Raw genomic sequence first — 25,240 nt, 5'->3', positions numbered from 1 at the left:
AGCCTTAATTTTTTAACTTCTTCAAACCTTTTTAAAGGGGAAAGATCTAAAAATAATGGACAATTATGCAGTTCATGCGGTTTTTTACACAACAAACATTTCAAACTAGATTTTAGAATAAAAGATTTACTTTTATTTACGGGATGAAGTTTCGATTTATTTGGCTGCACACCTTGTAAATTCTCTAATAACTGAGCTCTTTTATGAAGAAAGTCCAAAAACTTATCCCATTCGGGTAAATCAGAAGTTGTTAGAGACATTTCGAATTCCTTACGTGTATTTTTATCTACTTTTTGTAGAATAATATTCATTAGCAATTGATAACATAAATCGTTACCTTCTAATTTCAAAAGTTTTAAACCTCTTAAATTACGGTTTAACACATCAATAAGATTTCTTATGTCTTTAAAAGAATCATACGATAACTTTTCTAAGTTTAAAATATTAGAAATATAACTATTTACCACAATACGCTTATTCTCATATCTATCAATTAAAACTTTCATTAAAGATTCAAATGAATCTTCACTAGTTTCTATATATTTAGCATCGCCCTTAAGCGATGATCTCAAATAAATCAACTTTTGTAAATCAGACAATGAAGAATTATTAGATATTAAACTATCGAATTGTTGTTTAAAGCTTGACCAATGCTCAACTTGTCCATTAAATGTAGGCAAATTAATATCTGGTAACTTCAAATTCACTTTAGTTACAATAGAATCATTGCCTCTCACTTCACTATGTTGAAACTTAAATATAAAGGTTTGCAAGCTTACCTTTATATGTTCTATAGACTCTTCTAAATTGTCCATTTCAGCTTCAAAATTGGGCAAATCTTTTTCATCGAGGGTGGCATAATAATCCAGTTTTAATTTCTCTAGTTTATCACAAGTATCCAAAACGTTTTCTAATTTGCATTGAAGCAATAATAGTCCAGCTGTTTCGGCTTTCTCACGAACAAATGTCTCTAATTTGGTTATTCGACCTTTCAAATAACCCTTTCTGCGACTAAGCACAGTCTTTTCTGATTTTTTGTCTTCTTCACTACTACTGCTCATTATGAAGAAAACGAAATGAAACTACGCATTCCACAACAAACCGAAAGTTCAAATTCTCCGGTTCCACTAGGATCACTTTATTATGTACACGATTGTACACAGTGCGCTGGTTCATTAAATACGAAAATTTCAACAAACAATATTTTATTTTAACAATTGTAAATAACCAAAATCATTACACTATTACAATGGAAGCCACGACTGGCTCAAACAAGAGTTCAAGAGAAACTGAGCAGTTCACAACAATTGCTACAGATGGCGCTTCGCCTAAGACCGAACAACGTTAACCACAGAAGCAATGGCGGACAACATCCAACAACACATTGAAATCAGCCAAGATTTTGATTTGGACATTAAACATAGGTTCTTCATTAAACATAGCACTCTTCATTTAGCTCAGCTATAATGTGTTTTTTCTTGGACAAAGTCATTATTTGTTCTCTAAAACACTGGTCGACAAAAACAAAATCAATACAAATTGAAAATAAATATTTGTTTACGTTATTAACGCATGCGCAATGAGAGATAATGTCTGCGTTGGACCGACTGCTCACGCTGAGCTAACAAACCAGTATTTTGTTGGCGTCAGCGGGACGTTGACATCCCGCTGACGACCAGATGAGGCGCTTGTCCTAAGAAACCAGACCTTAAGGCAGATTATTTTTCAGATTATGAAGATGTGAACATGTACAAAGATAAATATTTAACTTTTTTCATTTGCACGAGATCATTTGGGATAATAAACTGATGATGAATTAAATATTTTTTACACATAAAAAAATTTAAATTTCAACTTAGAACTTGTGTACTATATTTTGTTTTAGTGCCTTGCATTTATTAATGAAATAAAAAAAATTATGTTGATTTTTTGCATTTTTCTTTCAAAGAAATTGATAAGGGAAGCGTCACGAAATCTGTGCTTATAATTAAACAATTAAACATGCAGGTCACAAGAAATAAAACAACATACCTGGGTGGAGGCTGTAACTAGACTAATATTTTATTATAGATCAGAGATTATATTTATGACAACACTGCTGCTATCTATATCAGCATTTGTGCTGCCATCTGTGTACAACTCATTCATTAAACTAACTCATTCCACAATAATTGTTTGCTTTTTACAGGTGATGTTTGGTGGAACTGTCAGTGATATGCACAAAAGATGATGTCGACATCGAAATTGAAGAGACTCATTTTTGGAATCTATGCTTGAACCAAGTCTTTATACAAGCCGCATACACATATTATATATATATTTATATTTATAGAAAATTCAGACTTTATACTAAACATCGGGCATTTGACGTGCATTCACATGAAATAAGCTGAGCATCAAAGAAACATTTTTTTTTCTTAAATTACTTTTACGAATTCTAACCTAAAATTTTGATTTTTTTTATATTTATCCTGGCATTATAATTATACATAATTATAATCTCTGGATTAAAATAGAGTACTATATAATACAGGAATTATCTATTTGAGGACAAATTGATAAAACAGCCGTGTTTATTCACGGTGCAGCAAATTGTGAAGTCACAAAAATTTATTTAATGAAATAAAAAAACGGAATTGTGTTTTGGCATCACGTGTATACTTGGAGTGACCTGCAAAATATAATCAATGCTTGTCTTGGCATTCTAATTTCAGTGCTCATCCGCTCTATGGATTCGAGAGCGATTTCTGTGGTCACAAATAAGATGCATCTTTGGAATGGCGAGTGATTTCTGTGGTCAATAATAATAATAAGATCCGCTCTTTGGATTCTCGTGCGATTTCTGTGCTCACAAATAATAAGATCCACTTTTTGGATTCGCGAGTGATTTTTGTAGTCACTAATAATAAGATCCGCTCTTTGGATTCGCTAGCGATTTCTGTGGTCACTTATATTCACTCTTTAGATTCGCGAGCGATTTGTGTGGTCACAAATAAGATCCACTCTTTGGATTCGCGAGTGATTTCTATGGCTACAAATAATAAGATCCACTCTTTAGATTCGAGAGTGATTTCTGCGGTAAACAATAATAAACCCTCTCTTTGGATTCGCGTGAAATTTCTGCGGTCAGAAATAATAAGATCCGCTCTTTGGATTCACGAGTGACTTCTGTTGTCACAAATAATAAGATCCGCTCTTTGGATTCGCGAGTGACTTCTGTTGTCACAAATAATAAGATCCGCTCTTTGGATTCACGAGTGACTTCTGTTGTCACAAATAATAAGATCCGCTCTTTGGATTCTCGAGTGATTTATGTGGTTACTAATAATAAGATCCACTCTTTGAATTCTCTCGTGATTTCTGTGGTCACGAATAAGTTCCGCACTAACGATTCGTGTATAATATCCGTGATCACATAGATTCATAGTGCACTTAGGGTCAATGTTAGTTGGTTTGAATCACCAAAACTATCGTGCATACAATGAGATTTCTGGTTGATGTATGCCTGAAGTCAAGTATTGATAACTGAAACTTGTTTTTTACTCTCAACAAGTGATGGATACTCACTCCAAGTGTATATGTGATCAAGTATTTGTGTATACTTTACAAAAACTTTATATTTAGTACTGTATTTGATATAACGAAATTCATCGAACTCTGAGATGCTCATGTGATTTGATGAAAATGATTCGTTGTTTTATAATGGTTGAACACTAAAAGTTATTAAACAATTAAGCTACGGAGAGAGTGTGGACTGAACAAATAGAATTGTGCAATTGAACATTTACCAAATCATATCATGTTTGTGCTACATTCATTTGTAAAGCTGCTGTTGTGTAGAAAATAAATTGTTAACCCCAAATGATTTATTCTTAATTTTATTATCACTAAAAGTGATCATACAAACCAACACAGATTCAAAAAGAAAACAATCCGGTCTGCTGACAAAGAGACTCACCTGGAGGCTATACGAGCAACCTGTGTAATGTTTCACTGAACATTAAGTTCTCCCAAATTGCTTTTAACGTTTATATTACATTTTTAAGATGTTCAAAACGGACTTTTTAAAATTAGTTGCGAAATACAATTGACTACAAAATTGAGAAGAAATTTTTTCTGCGCAATCACAGTATAAAAGAGCAACTTTAATGACTCAGTTCTAGACGAATTTTTTTCAAATTTTAAAGCAATAATTTTGTAATCAATTTTAAATTGATCAAAAAGTTTTGAATATTTCAAAATTATGGCAGCAGAGAAAATAAAATAAAAAAACTCGTTTCATAGATATATATGTCCACATATCCATAAATTGATCAAAATTTAAGCTAGCCAATTATATTATTTGCTATTAATCGCAAATATTTAGCAATGATTGCATATAAGAAACAAAATGTTTAAGTTACAAATTTATTACTACATGTTTTAGCGTAGGATGTTCGAAAACAGTTTTTTCTATTTGTAATTTATTGTCGGTCCCTCAGACCTTAAAAAGCTTCAAACTATATTGATCTGCATGAGAAATCGCACGAACTAAACATTTCTAAATTTAAAAGCTGATTGTCTAAATATTTTTTGAGAAATATCAAAAGGTATCAAAAAAATTTTCAGTATAAAGTCCTACCCCTGTATTTCAAAGTGCGTATAATAGCGTTAAAAGTAAAAAATTGTTGCTTATACACTGCTTATATATTTATATGGCCCCCTATCTCCCCTTACTATTAACCTCTATCATTCAAATTCGGTCAAGTATTATATCATACTATACTACTATAAAGGAAATAATTATAAGCAAATTACGGGGCCCACAATGTGGCGCAATATTTAAGTATTTATGGTCTAGTTCAGGAATGGGCTAACTTTTTTAGTCGATCGTTAAAAATCGGAAGAAAAAAAATTTTGGTGGGCTAAGTAAAAACTTCTAAAATAAAAAACGATATACAAGTTTTAATTTAAATATTTAATGTGATGAATGAAATTGCGATTTCATTTTTTAAAGTTCCTTATATTGACGTTCGAAGTGAGATGTACTTATTTTGAGGAACGAGGCTAAATGCTTGTCTATTAGTCTACTTCTGAAATTGTTTTTTTAAGGTTCATAGTTGAAGAAAACACTTGTTCACATATATAAGATGAAACAAACATAGCACTGATTTTCTAGGCATGAGACATTAAACTTTGGAAACTAGCTTTTGGTAATGATTTGTAAGACTCAAACTTCGGCATATTTAGAAACAACTTTTTCAGATGATAGTTAGATTGCAACTTAATTCATGCTGCAAATCCGACCTCACTGTTTCACAATTTACATTGAAAGGCATAATAAAAATGTCTAACTCTGTTTGAATTGCACTGAAATCTTGAAATCTGCGTTCAAACTCAAAATTGAATTTTTTCAAGTCATCTTCATAATTCCTAAGCTTTTCTTTATTTACTGAGGGTATTGAATTTAACCTCGAGAAATGAGACAAGTCGTTCTTATCTAGCTCCCTGCAAACAGCTTCAGTTTGAAAGCTTTGAGATGGGCCTAAATATTATCGATGAATTGATTTTTCCTTTGCATCTTAACATTCAAATTGTTCATATGACGAACAACATCTGTGAAAAATGCAAAGTTTGAAAGCCACTTTGTATCTTCTAATATTTCGCACTCTGCTGAAGACTGTTTCTCATGGAAAAACGACATAATGTCGGCTTTCAGCTGCCAAACTCGCTCGAAAATACATCCTACTCTAAGCCACCTTAATTTCGTGTAATACAGTACATCAGAGTATTCAGATCGCATGGACTGAAGAAAATCTCGGAATCGCCTGTGAGTAAGCCCACGAGATCGAATAGTAGTAACAAGCTTTACTGCAGTATCAAGCACGGGTTTCATATAAAATGCAGAAAAGTAAAGTTATTCCCGGGATAGTTCAGATTTTTTTCGTATGATATTTGGTGCACCATCGGTCATAATATTGCATATTTTTGTTACGGACACTCTCAAAGTTAAAAGCCCTTCCTGAAAATCACGAAAAATATCACATCCCGTTATAGTTCCCTTTAAAGAGCGAATGTGCTAGCCAGTCTGGGTAATTTCAAAGTTCTCATCAACGCCTCTTATAAATAACACTAATTGAGCAGTATCAGTTATATCAGTGTTTTCATTCATAGCTATTGAGTAAAATTTAAATTGTGCAATTTTTGACTCTAATTATGATGTCAAATTTTTGTCGATGCCTTCGATTCTAGAAGTCACCGTTTTTCGCGATAAGCTTACAACCTCAAAATTATTTTTCATGTCTGGACATAAAACATCTCAAACTTGGAGCATACATTATTTTACAAACTCCCCAACATCGAGAGATTTATTATTTTTAGCAACATTGGAACTTGCATGCGTAGTTGCTTCTTGGACACTGTTTATCTTCTTGAAAAAATTTTGTCGACCTCATAATTTTTTAAGAATAGTTTCTGCATTTTGTTGGTATTCGTAGTTGGCATTCTTGTGCTTGGCCGTAAAATGTTGGTTAATGTTGTATTCTTCAAAAACGGCTACAGCTTCATTGCAGATAAGACATACTGGTTTATCTTTTACAACTGTAAAAAAAAAAAACCTTTCCAAGTCCAACGCACGGCACTCTGAATCAATTTTGCTCTTTTAGTGGCAATTTTGGGGTTAAAAACTTTCACAAATAACTCACACAAACACTAGCTGTTTTATACATTTAATAACTTCACCATTATTTAGAATAGCGGTATATGTGTTCAATCTTTCCATACGCAATAAATAATGTTAGAACTCTCACCGGCAGAAAAATCCACTCGTTGGAGCTTAAAATGAGCAGTCTGCCACATGTGAAGTACAATTCACCTATATTAGATTCTGTATGTCTGCTCCTCGAGAAAGTCAAATACTCGTTGGCTCCAATCTACGGCTATTCTATAAGGAACTTCTGCTTTCAACATTTTACCTGTCTGTGCTGTCCATTTCCATCAATTTATGTTTTGCAGAACAAAAATAGAAAAAGTAAGAAGGTCATCAGTACTTTGTTACAAAAGAAAGAATAAAAATAGCTTTAAACAAAGTAAACAAGAAAATGGATGAATAATGTATATCGTTTATATTCGCCACGGATCGGCAAATTAAAATTCTATCAGCGGGCTGAATTAAACCTTCCGGCTGGCCACAGTTGACTCGCTGGCAGTAGTTTGCCAATCCCTGGTCTAGTCGCTCTGTTAAAAAAAGTAGATAAACGTTTCACCGAAAAACAAGTGTAAGAAAAGAGTCGCATGGCGATTTCACGAAGATTTCTGTTCAATTAAGAATTATTGGAAGAAAGCTTGGAAGTGATTTAATCATATTCGTGGTTCAACCAGATGTCATTGTAACCGAGTTCGAATTGATGACGGATGACCGGCAGGTTTCAACGAACGACCGATCGATCAAAGCAGAGGAACGTGAAAATTCGATTGAATTATTATACTTTGCAAGGTAAATAAGTTTTAAATTATTGTTTCTACCCTATTTTTGTTCTGTTTTTTTTTTTTAATGCACGATGTATTTAGTACGAAATTCTTGACTGAGCACATACTTTTGGAACTGTTGTTTCAGCTTGTTCTATTTGTTAGTTGATTCTTTTTTTATTCTTATATATTTTAAAGTAAGATGCTTTGAAAACTTCTGAAAAACTGCTTTACCATAAAAATATAAACGAAGATTATTGTAAAGTGTAAAATAGTGTTTTTCTGATAGCAATAACAATTGGATTTTAAATAATTCTATTCATTACTGTATTTAGAATTAAAATAAAATTTCGGTTTTATTAATTCAGCATTTATTAAAATTATGTTACCACAAAACGATTATAAAATAACGTAAATGGCATTTTTTTTGTGCCTATTTTAGTTATTTTTCACTTCTATTGCTTATTCAGAATATAGAATAAAGAAAGAAAAAAAAGTTGCCTTTTTTTTCTCTTATTTTTGTATATAGTGCTTAACATAAGCAAGCATTAAAAAGCTTTTATTTTATACTTACCTTTTCAACATTTTTAAATACTTAATTACATTTCACTTTAAAGTTAATTACTTATTATTATACCAAATTTTTATGATATAGAGTTATTTTCGGTATCTTAGTTGACTGTACGAGCTTGGCGCGATTTTAAATTTTGGAGCCAACACCGAAATTACAGGGCCCTATTGTCGCCCAAACCAAAACGATGCTTTAGTGACTGCAGAATATTCAAGTACCCAAAACAAAAGCAGGAATTTTAATATTAATAAAAAATTTCATATCACGTGTAAAAGTATTAATTACTTAAATGATAACAAGCATTATTGTTATTTAAACTTTTAATGACAAATTATTAATATTACAGTAAGTTTAAATTAAAGACCCCTGAAAGTAATATAATCAGTAATAGAAAAAACTGAGCTTTATCACCTCACACTTTGCCAAATAACTTTTGCGCCGTAGACCAAAGCGCTGCTTGCCAGCTATAACGAGATTTTTGACGTATTGATCAATTTTTGAATTTGCTTACTCACATTATAAATACCTGAGAGGACATGATATCATAGATAAGTTTTCAGTTTTGCTTCTTATCTTATGCCCATACAGGGTGACCACGGAAGCTTGGTTGAAAGTGGTATCAAGTTGTAGTAAAGTGGCTGCATGCTACAAGAACTTTGCTCTAACTGCTGGGAAATTTCGGAATTAACGTTTTTATATTGGAAAAGGTACAAAATACGGAAGAAAATGGAATTATTAAGTTGTAAAGCATCGCCGATGTCATGCAAAAAAAGAAAAAGGAAACACTTTCTGAACATAAATGTGAAAAACTGAATACATAAAATGCAGCTTCGCATATTTTGCAAACTCCTGTACTATGACGTCATGAAATGATTTTAGAATACAAAAGAAAGGAATTATTTCAAAGTACTTCTAATGACGATGTTTGAGCCGTGATGGCTCAGGGGAGAGAGCGTTCGCCTCTATCCTATAAGGTGAATCGGGTTCGAATCCCAGCAATGACTGGTCGATATGAATTCTGCATCCGGCTAGCACCGATCGCAATGCTGACATAAAAATATCCTCAGTGGTAGATGGATCATGGGTTAGAGACCTCTTACCGTTAGGCTAGCCGTGTGAGGTTTCCGTGGTTTTCCTCTCCATGTAACGCAAATGTGGGTAAGTGCCGCTAAAAACTCCTCCGCAAAGGCAAATTTCTCCAAATACTTGATCCAGGAGTTCCCTTGTCTTCTGGATTGGTTTGAAAATTACAAGGCTACGGAGTTGAACATCAGTAGTTGTAAACCCAAAATTGGGTCAACTGTACAACAACTGTCACAAAAAAAAAGACTATTTCAGTTGATCAAACAGAATAATAATTATAAAATTGTAAGTACATCACCCCTTCCAAGTTTTCAATATTTCATACAAAATAACACACAAAAAAACACTTCAGGTTTAAAAATTTCATCACCAGTCAGGTAGACAAAGTTTGTAAAATTTGATACCAACTTATTATACATAATATTTTTCAGTTAATGAAGAAAAATTTTTTTTAAATGTATTTAATTTATTAATGATGGACAAATTTGTCAAATTCAATACTTAGAAGCGTTATCCAACTTTAAACTACAGGGTTATGAGTAAAAACAAATAGGATGTATACATTTGAAAACATGGTTAAACGTTTAATTAAATGAACGCCAATTTACCTTTTAACCAATTTAGGATATTTGGTGTGAACCGTTGTTGTGGTGCTCCCAAAATCACCATTATAGTTTAACGTTGGACGAAAACCTAAGTTTTCTCTTAGGTAGATAGATAGGTAATTTATTGACGTCACACTAGAGCTGCACACTGGGCTATTGGCGACGGTCTGGGAAACATCCCTGAGGATGATCCGAAGACATGCCATCACAATTTTGATCCTCNTGATCAGTCCACTACCGGACGGTTTTCTTTTCTGGGGTCTGTCCAGACATTTTGCGAAAGGTCCTGTTTTTGTAAAATTGTGAAAAAATTACTCGTAATTTGTGAATATAAAATAAACGTTAAGTCACGTTCTTTCAACCTGGATCCTGCTTTTATGAATTTGTGCAAATAGGGTCCGGTTATTCCAAAAAACTTTTTCAAGGAGTTTTTAAATTGTAAATAGATATAAAATTATGCTCAGTACTGTAAAATTATAATTAAAAAAAATAAAATTTTCAAAAATAAACAGTAATTGCTGCTTCTAAATTAGATATGCAACATGCAAATATTTGGTATTTAGCCTATATTGCTGAACGCAGAATATTCATTTCGGACGAATAATGGAAGAAGCGTCAGCCGAAGACAAAACTTAGTTCGTTTACATCTGACTTTCTTGTTTTCCTCCCTGGGAAGGGTTTATTCGATTAACAAATTTGTGAAGGGTTCGATTAAAAGAAAAATCATTTTGTGAAGGGCCCGTTTTTAAATTAAAGTATTTTGTGAAGGGTCCGCTTTTAAATTAAAATATTTTGTGAAGGGTTCGTTTTTATGAAAAGATATTTTGTGAAGGGTCCGTTAACGGACCCAAATTTCGTCTAAACAGACCCCTGCTTTTAGATCAATATTTCTTTGAAATAGGTTTACATTATGACCTGATGCAGGGTACAAACTTTCACCGTAAAACTGGTCTGTTTAAAATTAGTAAAAAATTTATTCGATGTCTCATTGAAAAATAGGTAAAAAGAAAAACCTTGGATTTAGTTCAACGCTTAAATGCAAAAGTATTACAGCACCACGATATTGGTATAACTTCGCACCAAGTTTTTTATTATATTGCAGTTAAATTGGCGCCAATTATTTGGTGAAACGATGAACCTTTTTTGTCACAGTGTAGTTGTTGCTCTTCTTTATCCACGCCATCTAGGGACCATCTAGGTAAAATTGGTTTGCTTTGACATTTATGCTTAGAAAAAATTATTACAAAATGATTGCTTAGAAAAATGATTACTTAAAAATGATTACGTGAAAAATAATTACGTGAAAGATTGCTTAAAATGTTTACTTGAAAAATGATTGCTTAAAAAAAACGATTACTTAAAAAATGATTACTTAGAAATTACAGAATGTTAAAATTTGAAAAATTTGCTAACTTTCAATATAAGGATAATTCGAAGACATGCCCTACGCAATTTTGAATCTCTACAAAGGGGGTGGCATCCCCGCTTCGGTAGCCCGACTACCCGCGTGCGCGAAGTCGAGCACTTTACGGTAGAACAGCTTAAAGAGGACAAATACCGCCTTCCCTCGCCCCCTTCGTGGAATGATCAATGTGGTCACCCACCCGCAGACTGACCGCAGCTCATTATTTAGGAAAAATGTGTCAATATGGTTTCGTCTCAATCACCGTCCAGCAATAGATTGATCGTAAGGACACGGTTCCCAGTAGAATACCGAAGTCAAGCATCACTGACTGCGGTAAGTAGTGACCACTTTAATCAGCTTGCGTAGGGACCGAGGGTGCGCGGTATCGATCCTCGTTAAACTGCCCTACCGTAAAATGCTCAACTTCGCGCGTGGGTCGCCGGACGTCCAAAGCAAGGGAGCCATTCCTTCTGCAGAGAATCGAAATTGTGATAGCATGTCTTCGGATCATCCTCAGGGATGTTTTCCAGACCGTCGCCAATAGCCCAATGAGCATAACATTTTATACGAATAGAAAATGTCTGTATTATTTGACTGTATGCTTACTTCGTTAAAAACAAATTCAAAATATATTCTACATTTAAATTCAACGCTTCTGCTAAAAATCATATCGATTTATTAGTTTAAAAAAATTGTGGCTAAAGGCGTAGCGGTAGGGGAAAAAACTAACATGATGATTGTATCTTATGTTTTTAAACTATTTGTAATTGTAAAAAAAATGTATACGCCTGTGTGGTTTAATACTTTTGGTAATAAGTCTAAATACGAATCTCCACCAAGAAAATCTGACATGATTTTAAGTTACTAAAATCTTACTAAAATATATTAACTAATATTATCCACATTTTCAAGTATAAATTTTATTGGACAGTAATTCCTTGAAACAAAAACTTTTTATGCTTCCGAATTTCAGACATCTGAAAAAAAAAACACACATTATATTAACAAATTAAAAGCAAAGACATAAGAGCGTCTTCATAACAAAAACAAGTAATATTATTAAAAAAAAAAAAATTTAAATTAAAGTCAATTCCTGCTTACGTCAACAAAGAAAATTTTTATTTTTGTTATTTTTTATTAAATAATTAAAAAAAAAATTCCCATATAAAACTAAAATTAATTAATTAAATTTAATTAATGAATTAATATTTAAAAAAATTGTATTAACATCAAGTTTAAAAAAATTTATTAACTTACTTGAATGGATAAATAAAAAGTATTTTACTAACTGTTGAAAATTTGAATAAATTAAATATACATAGGGGAGTGTGAACTAACAGTAGGAATTGGAAGAAGAAAAAAAAAGGAGCTTGGTATCAGAAAAGTATAAAATTATTGAATTTATCTGAAAGCTGATATAAAATAATTTAATATTTAAATGTGCGCAATAAACTATTTTTTTGTTTAACCCCTTCCTTCTCGCTCCCGTGAAAATGATGACGTGAGATTTCGCCCTCTATTTCGTGATATTGACGGGCTGGAGTGTTCAGTAGAAACGCGCCAATAAGAATAAAACTAATTCATTTCTTTTGCCCGGAAAACATTTTATTTCTCATTTTACACACCTGATGGCAGCACCAGGATATTTTTGAGCTAATTGCAGATAGTTCATTTTAAACTAGTTGCAGCACTAATCAAATACGTAATGCAAAAGCCAAAGAAAAAGGCACTTTTATGAGCGTTTTCTTGAAAATTAACCGATCGTTAAGGGGTTAAATACAGCTAGCTAAGTCAGAAATTATCACTGATGCTATTTTTAAAATATGTGAAAAACTGAATCGCTTATAGTAAAATTTAAAACAATGACTAACGCTTAACCAATCCGAAAATTCCCTTTCGTTTTTCGCTCATTCCTATTTAATGAATTTATTTGATATAACTGTATATACTCTATTATATTTGATAAAATTGTATTAACATAAAGTGTCATCCACTTTAAGATCAAAAAAATACATTTGAGCAGCTGTATGCCGAAACCGTTTAATTTGTTCTTCTTTATTTGATTTTTATAAATTAAAATCATCTTAACTTTTTTCTTTTACAAACTCAGGGAATAAACTCTTTGTTCTTCTGTTGTTGATCACAAATAAAATCTTTTATTTGTGCTTATAGATATACTTCATGCTTTCTGTGAGTCAACGAAAAAAAAATCTTGTTCATTGATTGCAATTTCTCAAATGTCCGTGCAAAACGTTTTTAAAGTTAAAATTGATTAAGATTTAAGTTAAAATTGATTGAGATTTCAAACATTGAATTATTTTATTTCTCTTTTAAATATGTATTTTAAAAACTTATTAGCCTGATTTTTGATCAGACCTAGAAATTTTTAATCACTAAATTTTAATTCTCTTAATTATTCCAGATAATAGAAATTAAATAATTTACACAATATATTAAAACATATTTATTATTTTATAACCGTCGTCGAATTTGGGTTTACGACTACCAATGTTCAACTCCGTAGCCTTGTAATTTTGAACTAATCCAGAAGACAAGGAAACTCCTGGATCAGTACCCCCAGAGGTATTTGTTATGGGAACACGGTGGACTTTGTGACTCAACAGATTAAACGTGCATCAGTCACCACTTACGACACATGGAGTCTTCGGCCGACAGGGATCGAACCCACTCCCACTTAGACATTGGCCCAACGCCCTAGCAACCAGGCCCAAATTTAAGTCTGGAATAAATTTCATATGAAGCATAATAAATTGAATCAAAGTTTTAAAAATTAACACATACGCGTTAAAAAAGCAATAATTTCCTCTGCTCTGATTTTTTCTTTTTTGTGTGAAGAATTTCATATTGTTACCGTCCAACTATCCGCAAAACATTTTCGTGGTTTTCCTTTGCATATAACACAAATTATGATTATTTTCATTCAATATCACTCTAATTTTTACAAAAATTTAGCAGTTGCTGTTTGAGTTAGATTTAAATTTACTAAAAAAAGGGTTGATAAAATTTCTATACGAATATTTGAAAACTGTATTCTATATCTTTCAAGCTTATATTCTAAGAACAGAGATACCTCATCACAGAAATAATCTTATGGAATAATTATTAGGCTATCCATATTAGATCAAATGAGCATTTTGCCATCAAAAAGAAAACACGTCATTCTTGCTTGAAAACAAAACTTTTATTAACTTTTCTTTACGTGCACGACGCCGCACTGCAAAAGACGTTCGGGTCAGTCTGCTCGATGGTTGCATTATTTTTTATAACGGCTTGGCGATGATTTTATTCGCTTCAATTTTTTTTTCTTTTAATGGCGGGGCCCTTGGGGTTTGTCCCATTGACCACAGAAATGCCAGAACTGCTACTCTCTTCTCGTAACCCAGTGGGCACCTGTGGCGAAGTCACGGCGGAGGAGCAGCGTCGCCCACGTCCCACAACCCCGTTTATAGGGCGTGTCACATTCACACGAAGAGGAAAGGACATAGAACACACAGAGAGAAAGAAACATCCATGCCCTGAGCAGGATTCGAACCCGTGGCCAATGGCTCCGCAGTCAGATATGCTAACCACCTGGTCGGCTCGCCTCAATCTAACAGATTTTTAAAAAAAAATAGGCAAAGTGGGTTTTAGAATGTTTTTTTTTAGAAATTTTGCTACCAGGGTTTCTTTAATCTTTTGAGGACGATGGTCTAACTGAAACTGCTATTTGGCTACCACTTAAAATATTTTTAAATTTCTACATTGTTGTTGTTGTTCATTTACGTCGCACTAGAGCTGCACAATGGGCTATTGGCGACGGTCTGGGAAACATCCCTGAGGATGATCCGAAGACATGCCATCACAATTTTGATCCTCTGCGGAGGGGATGGCACCCCCGCTTCGGTAGCCCGACGACCTGCATGCGAAGTCGAGCACTTTACGGTAGAACAGTTTAACGAGGACAAATACCGCGCACCCTCGGTCCCTACGCAGGCTGATCCAAGTGGTCACCCACCCGCACACTGACCGCAGCCAGTGATGCTTGACTTCGGTGATCTGCTGCGAACCGTCCACTGCGGGACAAAATTTCTACATAAAATTTTTTTTGTTAAAAAATAAGCTCTTTAAATATCTGAATGTAAAAAAAAAACTCTCTAATTTATATAAAAAATTTAAACATGTAGTATTAAAAAAAAATAATAACTTACTGATAAAGAAGTAAAATGTCTGCAGCCCACAGGGTGGATACTTCATTTACATGGGTGCCTCTGAGTTACTGAACAAGACTGAACTTAATTTTTTCCCCAATTAATACTGTCTAGCGTTGTTTTACAATCTTTTAGAAATTTACACCTCCTTGATAATACTCTACACGTTAAATCAATCATTTGATTATTTTTTCTAAAAACATATTATGATTAATTTTCTTTATTTTACTGTTTTCTTTAGCAAACAAAACACACCACTTATCCCCTGCTGTATTATAGCTGACCTTGTATACTTTTTCCTTAAACCATTCATATCTCTATTTTTCACTTCACCATTTTATTTTTTGTTCTAGCACAATAATTTCGTTTTTTTTTTTTTTTTTAATAATCTTGATTATACTTTAGCCAGGATGTAAATAAGTAAAGGAGAAATGCAAACTCAAGCACTTTTAGATTCAGTAATAGTGAAAATTATGTTTACACAAGCAGCTTCATTGCCCGCACAGTTAACTTTGAAAATTGCCTATAAGTAGAAAAAGTATTTTAATCAAAACTAACTAGTTTATAACAAGATTTAAGTCGGCTATATATTAAAATTTTTGTCCTTCAATCTCAAAATTTTATTTTGTTGTTGTATATTTTAAAAAAATGCTTCAATAAAAACAAAAAGATATATAAGATCAGTGCATAGGTCAGTTAAATTAAATATTTTTTTTTTACTTCAACTTTAAAATTTGATTTTGCAGTTACATAGTTAAAAAAACATTTTAATCAGAGATTGTAGTCAACTTTGTCAAATTCTTTTTCCTTCAACCATAAAATTTAGATTTTATGTAGCAGATATGAAAGAAATTTTTTTTTAATGTAAACAAAAAAAGCAATAGCTAATAATACTAATAAAAAGAATAAACGATTTATAGCAGTCATTTAAAAAAATGAGACAAATATGTTTAAATTAGTTTTATTTTCAATTAAATAACAATAACACAATCATAAAATTTATCACATAAGGATACCAGGATAACAATTGGAGGACTCTTTAACTTATGAATTATATTGTATACTCGAAATACAATAGATGCATTCACAGGGTATCTGCCACATTTTAGATTTTCATAGCCATGACTAATTCCAAGAATTTTTTATGACTTACTTTGTTCTCCCACAAAAACACAATAATTTATAAAAGCATTATAATAACATTAATTGAAATGATAGGTATAACCAAAACTGTTATACTCTGCATCTTTATATTTATAGATTTTAAATTTAAAAAACAGAGTAAAGAGATGATGCAATAAAACAAGTGTAAAATTAAAAAAGTTAAAATCCCCCCCCCCCTTTTTTTGCAGAATTATATTCTAAAGATACTTTTCTTGTTCATTGGAAAGGAAAGAAATACTCCAGTTTTCTGTTCTCATTTCGGAATAAAAAAAATTTGCCAATGACTGGCTTGCTTCAGTTAGAATTTTAAATTGATAAAATAAAATAAATAAATAATAATAAAAATTTCGACATCATATAGGTTTAAAAGATAATTCCCTCTAGAAATGATGCTTCAAAAAAATGAAAGAAAAAACACCATAACTTTTAAAGAACTTTATAAAATATGACTGTGAGTGAGGATTTTGCTAGATATTCAGAACCCCATAAAATTGGGGGAGGAGGGGATTTCAATTTTAAAAATTTAATTTTCGGCAACCTAAATCCATGACTTTTTTTTAAAAAAAAAAAGTTAAATTATGACTTTCCATAATTTTTCATGACTTTCCAGGTGCGCAGATACCCTATATAATGCTTTTTTTTCGAAATTTGCATGGAAATTTAAAAAGAATATGAAATCACTCTTTTTTGTTTAATTACACTGTATTGCACTTAGTTTTTAAGTTCCACTTTTAAACTTGTTAAAAAAAATTCACTTGATTTTCACCAAGATTTAGCTAAAGAGATCAATAAACAAGGAAAAAAATTTGATTGTAAATCAACATATCATGAACATGATTGATAAGCATAGACAACATGAATGAAATTATTTGCAAATTAAAATATAACAGATAATCATTTAAAAAGAGGAATTAGTGATAATACGAAATATTTTATAACCATATATCAATTAAGGAAACAAAATCTTTGATTTTTTTTAAAAATACTAAAATTAATAATACTAATAAAATTTTTTTTAAAAAATGACAAATTGTCAAACAGAAACACATGCAAAGAAAATTCAAGGGAATATAAGAAATACAATAAATACATCATCAACAAATAAATTACATAAATTATTTCAAAATAGGAACAAAAACATTAACAGTAGAAATAAATATTAAACGTATTATAATGAAGAACTAAGGGTTAAAAAAATAAGTACATAATTAAAAGTTATTTAAAATAATATCGATACAAGTATTTACACATGATAAATTTTATAGCAACAATTGAAAACATTAAATATGAATTAAATATTGTATTCCAACTTGAGAAGTTTACTAATAATGAGGTACTGATATTTCGTTTTTCTTTGGTCCATGAATTTTTTACTTCAAAATATAATAATCACAATACTTGTTGCGGATATATTTTTTCCTCTGAAACTCCATAGCTTTGTTTTACATCTTTGATATGCTTATGACTATACTTGAAATAATTTTAGGTCATACATACAAGAGATTTTAATGCTGTAGATTTAAATCATTAAAAAATCGAATGTAAATCATTCACAGATTGTTTATTTTAGATTGAAATATGAAAGTTTTATAAAAACACAAATAAATTGAAAATACAAGATCTTTGATTTAACAAAAGAAAATCAGATAACATTATTTTCAGTGCAAATTTTTAAAAATCAAAATTAGACCTATCGAAATTAGACCTAATTTGATTTTAATTATTATAGAACTAATGAGCTATAAATCATTAATAAACAGACTGAAATGAATTTTTCTTATTTAATAAAAAAGAATTCATTTACTAACTATAATTTTGGCAGATGATGTGAATTAATACAAACATTAATAAAAAACAAGTTAATTAAAAGCCGAAAGGACATAATAATCTTAGATTAGAATCTTGCCAAAGTGGACAAAACTTATGATCTTTTAAGAAACGACCTTCATTTTCATTTTTACTATTACTCAGAAAGTGAGACATTCATAATAAACGTTCCTTAAAAATAATTTCTCTATCTAATTTTTAAAAATTTTTTCCTCTTTTTAATCTTTGTTTTCGATAGAGACATTTGGAAAAGACTGTTACATGATATAAGGAGTTCTTCTCATTAAAGGTTTAAAAATAGTAAAACAACAAAAAGCAACATTAAAAGGAGTTAATGTGAAACAAAGTTAGTTATTAATCTTAAAAAGAGGGGTTCTTAATTTTTTTAGAAAGTAGCATAAATTTAGAGGGCAAAAAAGTAATATCTATTTCAGGGGTGCACAACCTTTTTTGAAAGAGGGTTGAATATAAAAAATTGCGTTTTTAAAATTTAATTTAGCGTATAATTTTAATATTCCTTTGAGTAATATGGATTTATCAAAAAAAAATTTTTTTTTAATACAGGGTGGGTGCGTAGCCAGATTTTTCAACAAAAAATAAGCACCTTTTAAGTACTTTTTAAGCACTAAAAATATTTTTAATCACTTTCCAAAAAAAAAAAAAATCATAGTTAGGATCTGTGCAGGAATAAAAACTATTTTTTTCTATCATTCAAAGTTCTTAATTTATAAACATAAAACCAAAAAATTCAAAAACATTTTCAAAAACTTCAATATAATCATGATAAAATAACTAGTTTCTGATAAATATTGCAGAGAGAATTATGAAAATCATGCATTTTTTGTAATTTCGAACGACAATCGTCTTGGCAAAGGAACAAAAACTCTTTTTAAAAGATTAAATTAGCAAGCACCTTTAAAAAACATAAGAGCTTTTAAAAAACATAAATCAAAAATAAGCACTTTTTAGAAACGCTACACACTCTGGATTAAGCTCAACAAAATTGTGTGAAAATATAAAACTCAATAATATTGACTTCAGTTATGTACATCATTATTAAAGTTAAATAGGTTTAAAATTTTCTCAATAGAAAAATCAATTATTCTTTTCATTTTCTATACATAAATTATTTAAATCTTTAATTTGGATTAAAAAAAATATTTTCCTTTATCAAAATATGTTTAAAATAGAATATTAAAAAGAAAAATTTGACCACTTGAATTAGTACTTATGGATTTAAAGTTTTGATTCAAAATAAATTAAAATCAAATGAATGTTAGGCCTGTGCAACCCTAATCTATTCATTTCATTGAGAACACAGGGAGAAGAAATTAGAAAAATATCACTTATTGGTAGACACATACAAATCTAACATATTTAATCCCATAGAGAAAATATTCAAAAATCTAAATAACCTTACATAAATAGTCTCTATATAATTATTTACACAACATGTTTAAAGAATTTCTTTATTGCTGCTGCTCTTCAGAGGTGCTCGCTTCTTCAGTGGTTTGGGACATGCGGAGGGCTATTGTTTTTAGTATGGACGTACTGCTGTACGTATCAATGCTGCTTTTTAATTCAGAAAGAGACTTCTCTATCTAAAATAGAAAAGCAGAACATGTTGGTAAAGAGCAGTACTTACAGAACATTTCAACTGAAGATAAGCGCCTTTTAAGTACATTGTTAAGCACTATCAGGGGTGATTGAGACACAAACTAAAATACCCTAAAAATTTTATGACCAAAAAAAAAAATTAAAAATTTATATACTATTCATATTTATTATAATTTTTTGAACTAAGACTAATAACTAAATTACCAACTAATAAATATTATCACAATTTTATAGTAGAAAAATATAGTTAAAGAAAAAAAAAATTTATAGTTATAAAAGAAAAAAAATAGTTAAGTTCTTACAAGAATTGCGATATTGGATTTTAAAATCGCGTGAATATGAATCATGATACCTTAAGAACGCGAAAATACAAATCGCAATATTGGATTTTTGAATTCCATAATACGAATCGCGATGTATGATTTTTAGATTCAGTGAATAGGAATAGCAACATTGGATTTTAAACTGGTGTGCATATGAATTGCGATACTAAATTTTTAAATCACATGAATGCGACTCAGAAAAAATAACTTTTAAATCACGTAATAAATTTAAATTACGGAATAATCGAATAATTACCAGATGAATGAGTTTTATGACTTCCGTCAGTGCTTCTCGCCACCTCTCCGTTTCTGCTCTGTGCAGGGAATCCTGTTTCTGAAGTAAATTAATGTAATCTTCTTTGGTTAATGATTGGCTGTAAATACATTTTTGATTTAATAAGATTTAATTTTTGATTTAACAAAATATGATTTAAGAAAACTTGAAGAAATATTTATACATTTTTTAAAAAATGTATTGCAAAAGCACTTGATTTTACATCTTTGGTCTCCATGCATCATAGATGTACGATACTGAATCTTTTTAAAAAAAATTTTTTTTTATATAACCGTTGTTGAAAAGCCGACCCAATTTTTGGGTTTACAACTACTTATGTTCAACTCTGTAGCCTTGTAATTTTGAACCCAAAGCAGAAGACAAGGAATCTCCTGGAGTACCTGGTATGGTTTGCTACAGGAACATGGAGGACTTTGCGACTCGACAGATTTAATGTGTATCAGTAACCATGGTCGGCGGGGATCGTACCCACATGACTTAAAGGCAAGTTCTTAGGTTGTTGAATAAGGAAATACAGTAGAGAACCATTTATCTGGTATCTAGAAAACCGGGAAAATTTTTGCTTGGTTTTTCTGCCATTTTAAACTAGAACGATTATGAAAAAAAGGGGAAATTGGACTCATCCTTGAAGCAGAGTAGAGGAAAATGTGAGGAAGGAGAGAATTTTTTTTCCCGTTTACACAGCGAAACATCATTTCTTCCGTGACCTTGACCATCTTCAGATCGAGAAGAGGCAGGGAAGGGATGAATGTTTTATTTTCTCCTTTAGGCCGCCAATCAAACTCAAAGGAGTGGCATGCTGATTTCGTTTTCGCTTTAATTTACGAGGGGGTGGGGAAAATGTATGCACATGCTTATCAGTGAACAGAAGATGAAAGAGAAAAATATATTTATCTATTTGACATTGGTTAACAAATAAATAAAATATTTTTCTTTTGAATAAATTCTGATTCTTTAGATGTGCGGAATCGTTTGCAAGTTTTTCTTGATGTGGAATCACATCTGCTTTCGTTAAAAATCTGTGTTTTCATAAAAAAAAATAATAAAAGGAGAATTGTTCATTAATTTAAACATACAATTATTTCATGAAGCAGATTGCAGTTTTGTTTTTCTGATTCCACTATGTTTGATTTTTTTTTCACGATAAATTTAGCATTCAATAAATTATTTCCTTTTATTCATAAATTTTATCATTAGGTTTTTTTCTTCTTTTTTTAATTCCGTTAATCTTATTGATCTTGCCTTGTTCTGGGTTTCAATATTTATGTTAGTGCCTTTTTTAACTATCGTTTCAGTTTTCGTTGTTTTTATTTCAATTAATAAGTTTTACTTTTATTTTATTGTTTTCCCCCTGTATAATTAGGTATGAAATATATTGCGCTATTTAATCTTTGGTTTTGTTTATATTAGTTAATTTAGGAATTGTTATTATTTTTAAAAAATAAATATGAGAATTTTGTATTTTTTAAACTTGTTTTTCTTGTCTAAACTTGTAATTTTCTTTATTCCTTTAAATGTTATTTTTCTACCATTTTTTTTTAAAATTTAATTTAGGAGTGCTTTTCTTTTTTCTCTTACTTTAAAATGTGTTACACTTTTTCCTTGTAATTCGGGCTTGATAAAACATCGATTAACGACACTTTTTGGTCGATCCAGAAAACCGGGAAATACAGACATCCGGGATAGCGATGGTCCTGAGCATCCCGGATAATTGGTTCTCTACTGTAATAAGAAGAAAAGCTAGAAATACAGATGGTTTAGGTCTTACAAGGATATATGTAGTTTGCACCTTCTGGGGGGGGGGGGGGNCCTTCTGGGGGGGGGGGAGGGAGTTTGAAACTTAATTATTGCTATACAGACATATAAAGAATTATTTTCCATTTAGTACTTTTTTATGGTAGAACAGATAAGATCAAAGTAAAGTTAATAGGAATAAAAGTTTGGACATTTTATTAGTATAGTACTGAGTACACAATGAGAATTAACTTTTGAAAACTCAATGATGTTGTTTGACAATATGAAAGTCATATATTTACCTATCTGAATATTCCATGAATGGGACTTGTTTTGAACTTTGATCTTCTAAAGACCATAATTTATAGAAAAGCAACATATTTAGAAACAAAAGAATAACCAGCCTATAAAGTAACAAAATTGTTAAAAATACAGCCAAAATTCAAAAATGCACACTTTTTTTAATTCAACATTTATTCTAACTAGCTTACAACTATAAATAAATAGTTTTAATTTGCAGTATACAAAAAGGGAAAGTAATTCAATAAAAGGACCTATAAGTAATTTTTTTTAAAAAAATCAAAAACAAATCTATGATTTCAACAGCGTCCGTAGCCAAATTCTTCAACAAAAAAATAAGTACCTTTTAAACAATAAGAACTCTAAAAATATTTTTAACCACTATAAAAAAAAATCGTAAATCGGATATGCTACTAATAAAAAAAAAATTTCCTGTTGAAAGATCTGCATATACACAATGACAAAATGCAAAATACTTTTTAAAGACTTTACATGATCATGATAAAATAACGAGTTTCTAACAAAGAACTCTTTTCTTGATTATATTAACTAAACTCAGCGGCGCGACAGCCCTAGAGGGCCAAGGCCTACTATGCCCATCTCAGCTTTCTTGACCTTGGGTTCTGGGGTGCAGGAACAGATGTTCCGGTCAGGTGGTCAGCCGAACGCGGAACCCCCAGTGTTTAGTTTCCAAGCATGCTTGGTACTCATTTATCGACCCACTGAAGGGATGAAAGGCTGAGTCAACCTTGCCCGGCCCGAGGATCGAACCAGATACTTGTGGCATGACAGCGCGAAGCGCTACCGCTCAGCCACCGGGCGTCTCTTGATTATATTAGCCACTATAAAAACAATCTATACACAATTTTATACACATTCAAGATTGAGTTGCTCATTCTATTTTTTAAATTAATAATTGCTTTTTTTAATTATGTTAAAAAAATTAAATTAATTATAATTTTGAATTAAACTATTATTTAAAAAGGTTATCGAGTGCACTTTTTAGATTTAAATAAAAGTTATTTATGAAAGCATATTTTACAAAACATTATTGATAATATCAAAGTTATACAAGATATGAAAGAATTTGCGACAAAAACATGAAAATAAAAATAAAAGAAAAAACATAACAGTATACCATCTCATTACACTCATTGCTGGTCCAAGGGACTAAGACAAATCTTAGTGGACAAGGACGACAGTTAATTCTGATTTCGATACTGGATACAATTATTTAGACTAGGCAAAAATTTTGATAAAGACGCAAAGTTTCTTAATCTGAAAATTGTTTCAAGAGGCAAATTTTAGAACAAACCTACTCATTCCCCAACTTAAACTAGTATAATAAACTGAAAATTATTTTATTTCGTCAGTTGGTAATGATTACTACTTCCACTTACATGCAAGAAACATTGTTTTAAAGAGTGCACTGTAATCTAGAAGTAACAAACAAAAGTATAATTTACTTTTGAAAATTGTAGAATTTTGATTAGTCAATACTTTGGAAATTAATTTAGCAATTTTAAAGAAAAAAAGTACTACTTTTAAATTAAAATATCAAATGTACTGATACACAGGTCCATCTTTATTTTAATGTACAGTATTTTGTAGCAGTGCATTAAAAAAGAAGTGCATATAAAAGATTTGTACGGAAAAAAAAGGGAAATTCCGAATGAAGTTATTTCTTAACATTCTATTAAAGAGCAGCAAAAGGCTAGTAATATATCATACGGTAATTGTTATTTCACTGTCTCTTTTTGTTTAAAATTTCAATATGGCAAAACACCCAAACAGTATATACAGCAAAAAAATAATAATTTATTTAAGGAACATAGTTTAAATAGAAAAGCTTACGTAATTAATATGACTCGTATAACAATATCTGGAGTAGTACTAAGACAACTAAAGTCAACTACAGGAACAGAAGTACCTAAAAGAGTAAAACAAAAAGCAGTATTTTAGTTCCTTAAATTATTTTTTTTTAATAAAATATAATTAGTATAAAAATTTATAACTCAAATATTCTTCTAATTTTTCAAAGATTCAGGTCCAACACTTTATTATGTCAAAGGCACATGAAAATAACCTATGCATAGATGAAGGTTGACATTGTTGATATCTACTCCTTCTTAAACTTCTATAGATGTGAAACATATTTTATTCTACAGGATTTAATAATTGAAATGAGTTGCTTAAATTTTTTGTATAATTCATTATTGTACTGAATCTGCCAAACACTGCTTATTTATTTATTTTTTTTAACACTTTTGAAGATGGCTGTGAGTATTTTTCTTTCAGTTTCTTTTCCCCCCCCCCCTNTTTTCCCCCCTTATTTTTATTTAAGAACCAGCATTTGCTGCCATAAAGTAATACAGGTTTATTAGAGTATTATATAAATTAATTTTAGACTTAATGGAAATAAGCTTTGATTTCAATTGGTTTCTTAATTTTAAAAAAAAAACCTATTTAGCCATTGTTATCTCATAATAAATTTTTGTTTTAACATTATTATTAACATATTTTCAACGTTTACCAAAACATACCTTGTAATGTTTAATATATTGTGAAAAATACTTTAAAAGCAATGTCTTACGGCATTTATACCAATTGTTTCTTTACTTAAAAACTTTTTAATTCTAGAAAAAGTTGTCACTGATCAAAA

The 25,240-nt window shown here is 30.7% G+C and overlaps 2 protein-coding genes across 2 annotated transcripts in view; one reads left to right on the top strand and one right to left on the bottom strand.

Annotated features, from left to right (window-relative positions):
* LOC107437330 (collagen alpha chain CG42342) overlaps positions 1 to 3,865 on the top strand; it is a gene marked incomplete in the record, with an annotated part of 82,765 nt that extends 78,900 nt beyond the window's left edge. Inside the window, 1 exon segment of the mRNA XM_043050262.2 lies at positions 2,189 to 3,865.
* A 12,398-nt stretch (positions 3,866 to 16,263) lies between these two features.
* Positions 16,264 to 25,240, bottom strand: part of LOC107437329 (GRAM domain containing 1B) — a 38,022-nt gene continuing 29,045 nt past the window's right edge. The window contains exons 13-16 of the mRNA XM_021148035.3: positions 24,433 to 24,508; positions 22,581 to 22,682; positions 20,506 to 20,623; positions 16,264 to 19,910 (exon numbers count right to left, since the gene is read on the bottom strand). Coding sequence (XP_021003694.1) covers positions 19,779 to 19,910; positions 20,506 to 20,623; positions 22,581 to 22,682; positions 24,433 to 24,508 — 428 coding nt within the window. The 3' untranslated portion in view covers positions 16,264 to 19,778. The remainder of the gene's footprint in view (positions 19,911 to 20,505; positions 20,624 to 22,580; positions 22,683 to 24,432; positions 24,509 to 25,240) is intronic.

This window comes from Parasteatoda tepidariorum, chromosome 4 (genome assembly GCF_043381705.1).
Source record: "Parasteatoda tepidariorum isolate YZ-2023 chromosome 4, CAS_Ptep_4.0, whole genome shotgun sequence".
Taxonomy (NCBI): Eukaryota; Metazoa; Arthropoda; class Arachnida; order Araneae; family Theridiidae; genus Parasteatoda; species Parasteatoda tepidariorum.
The sequence above is the reverse complement of the archived record's forward strand: the minus strand, read 5'-3'. Positions and strand labels throughout refer to the sequence as shown.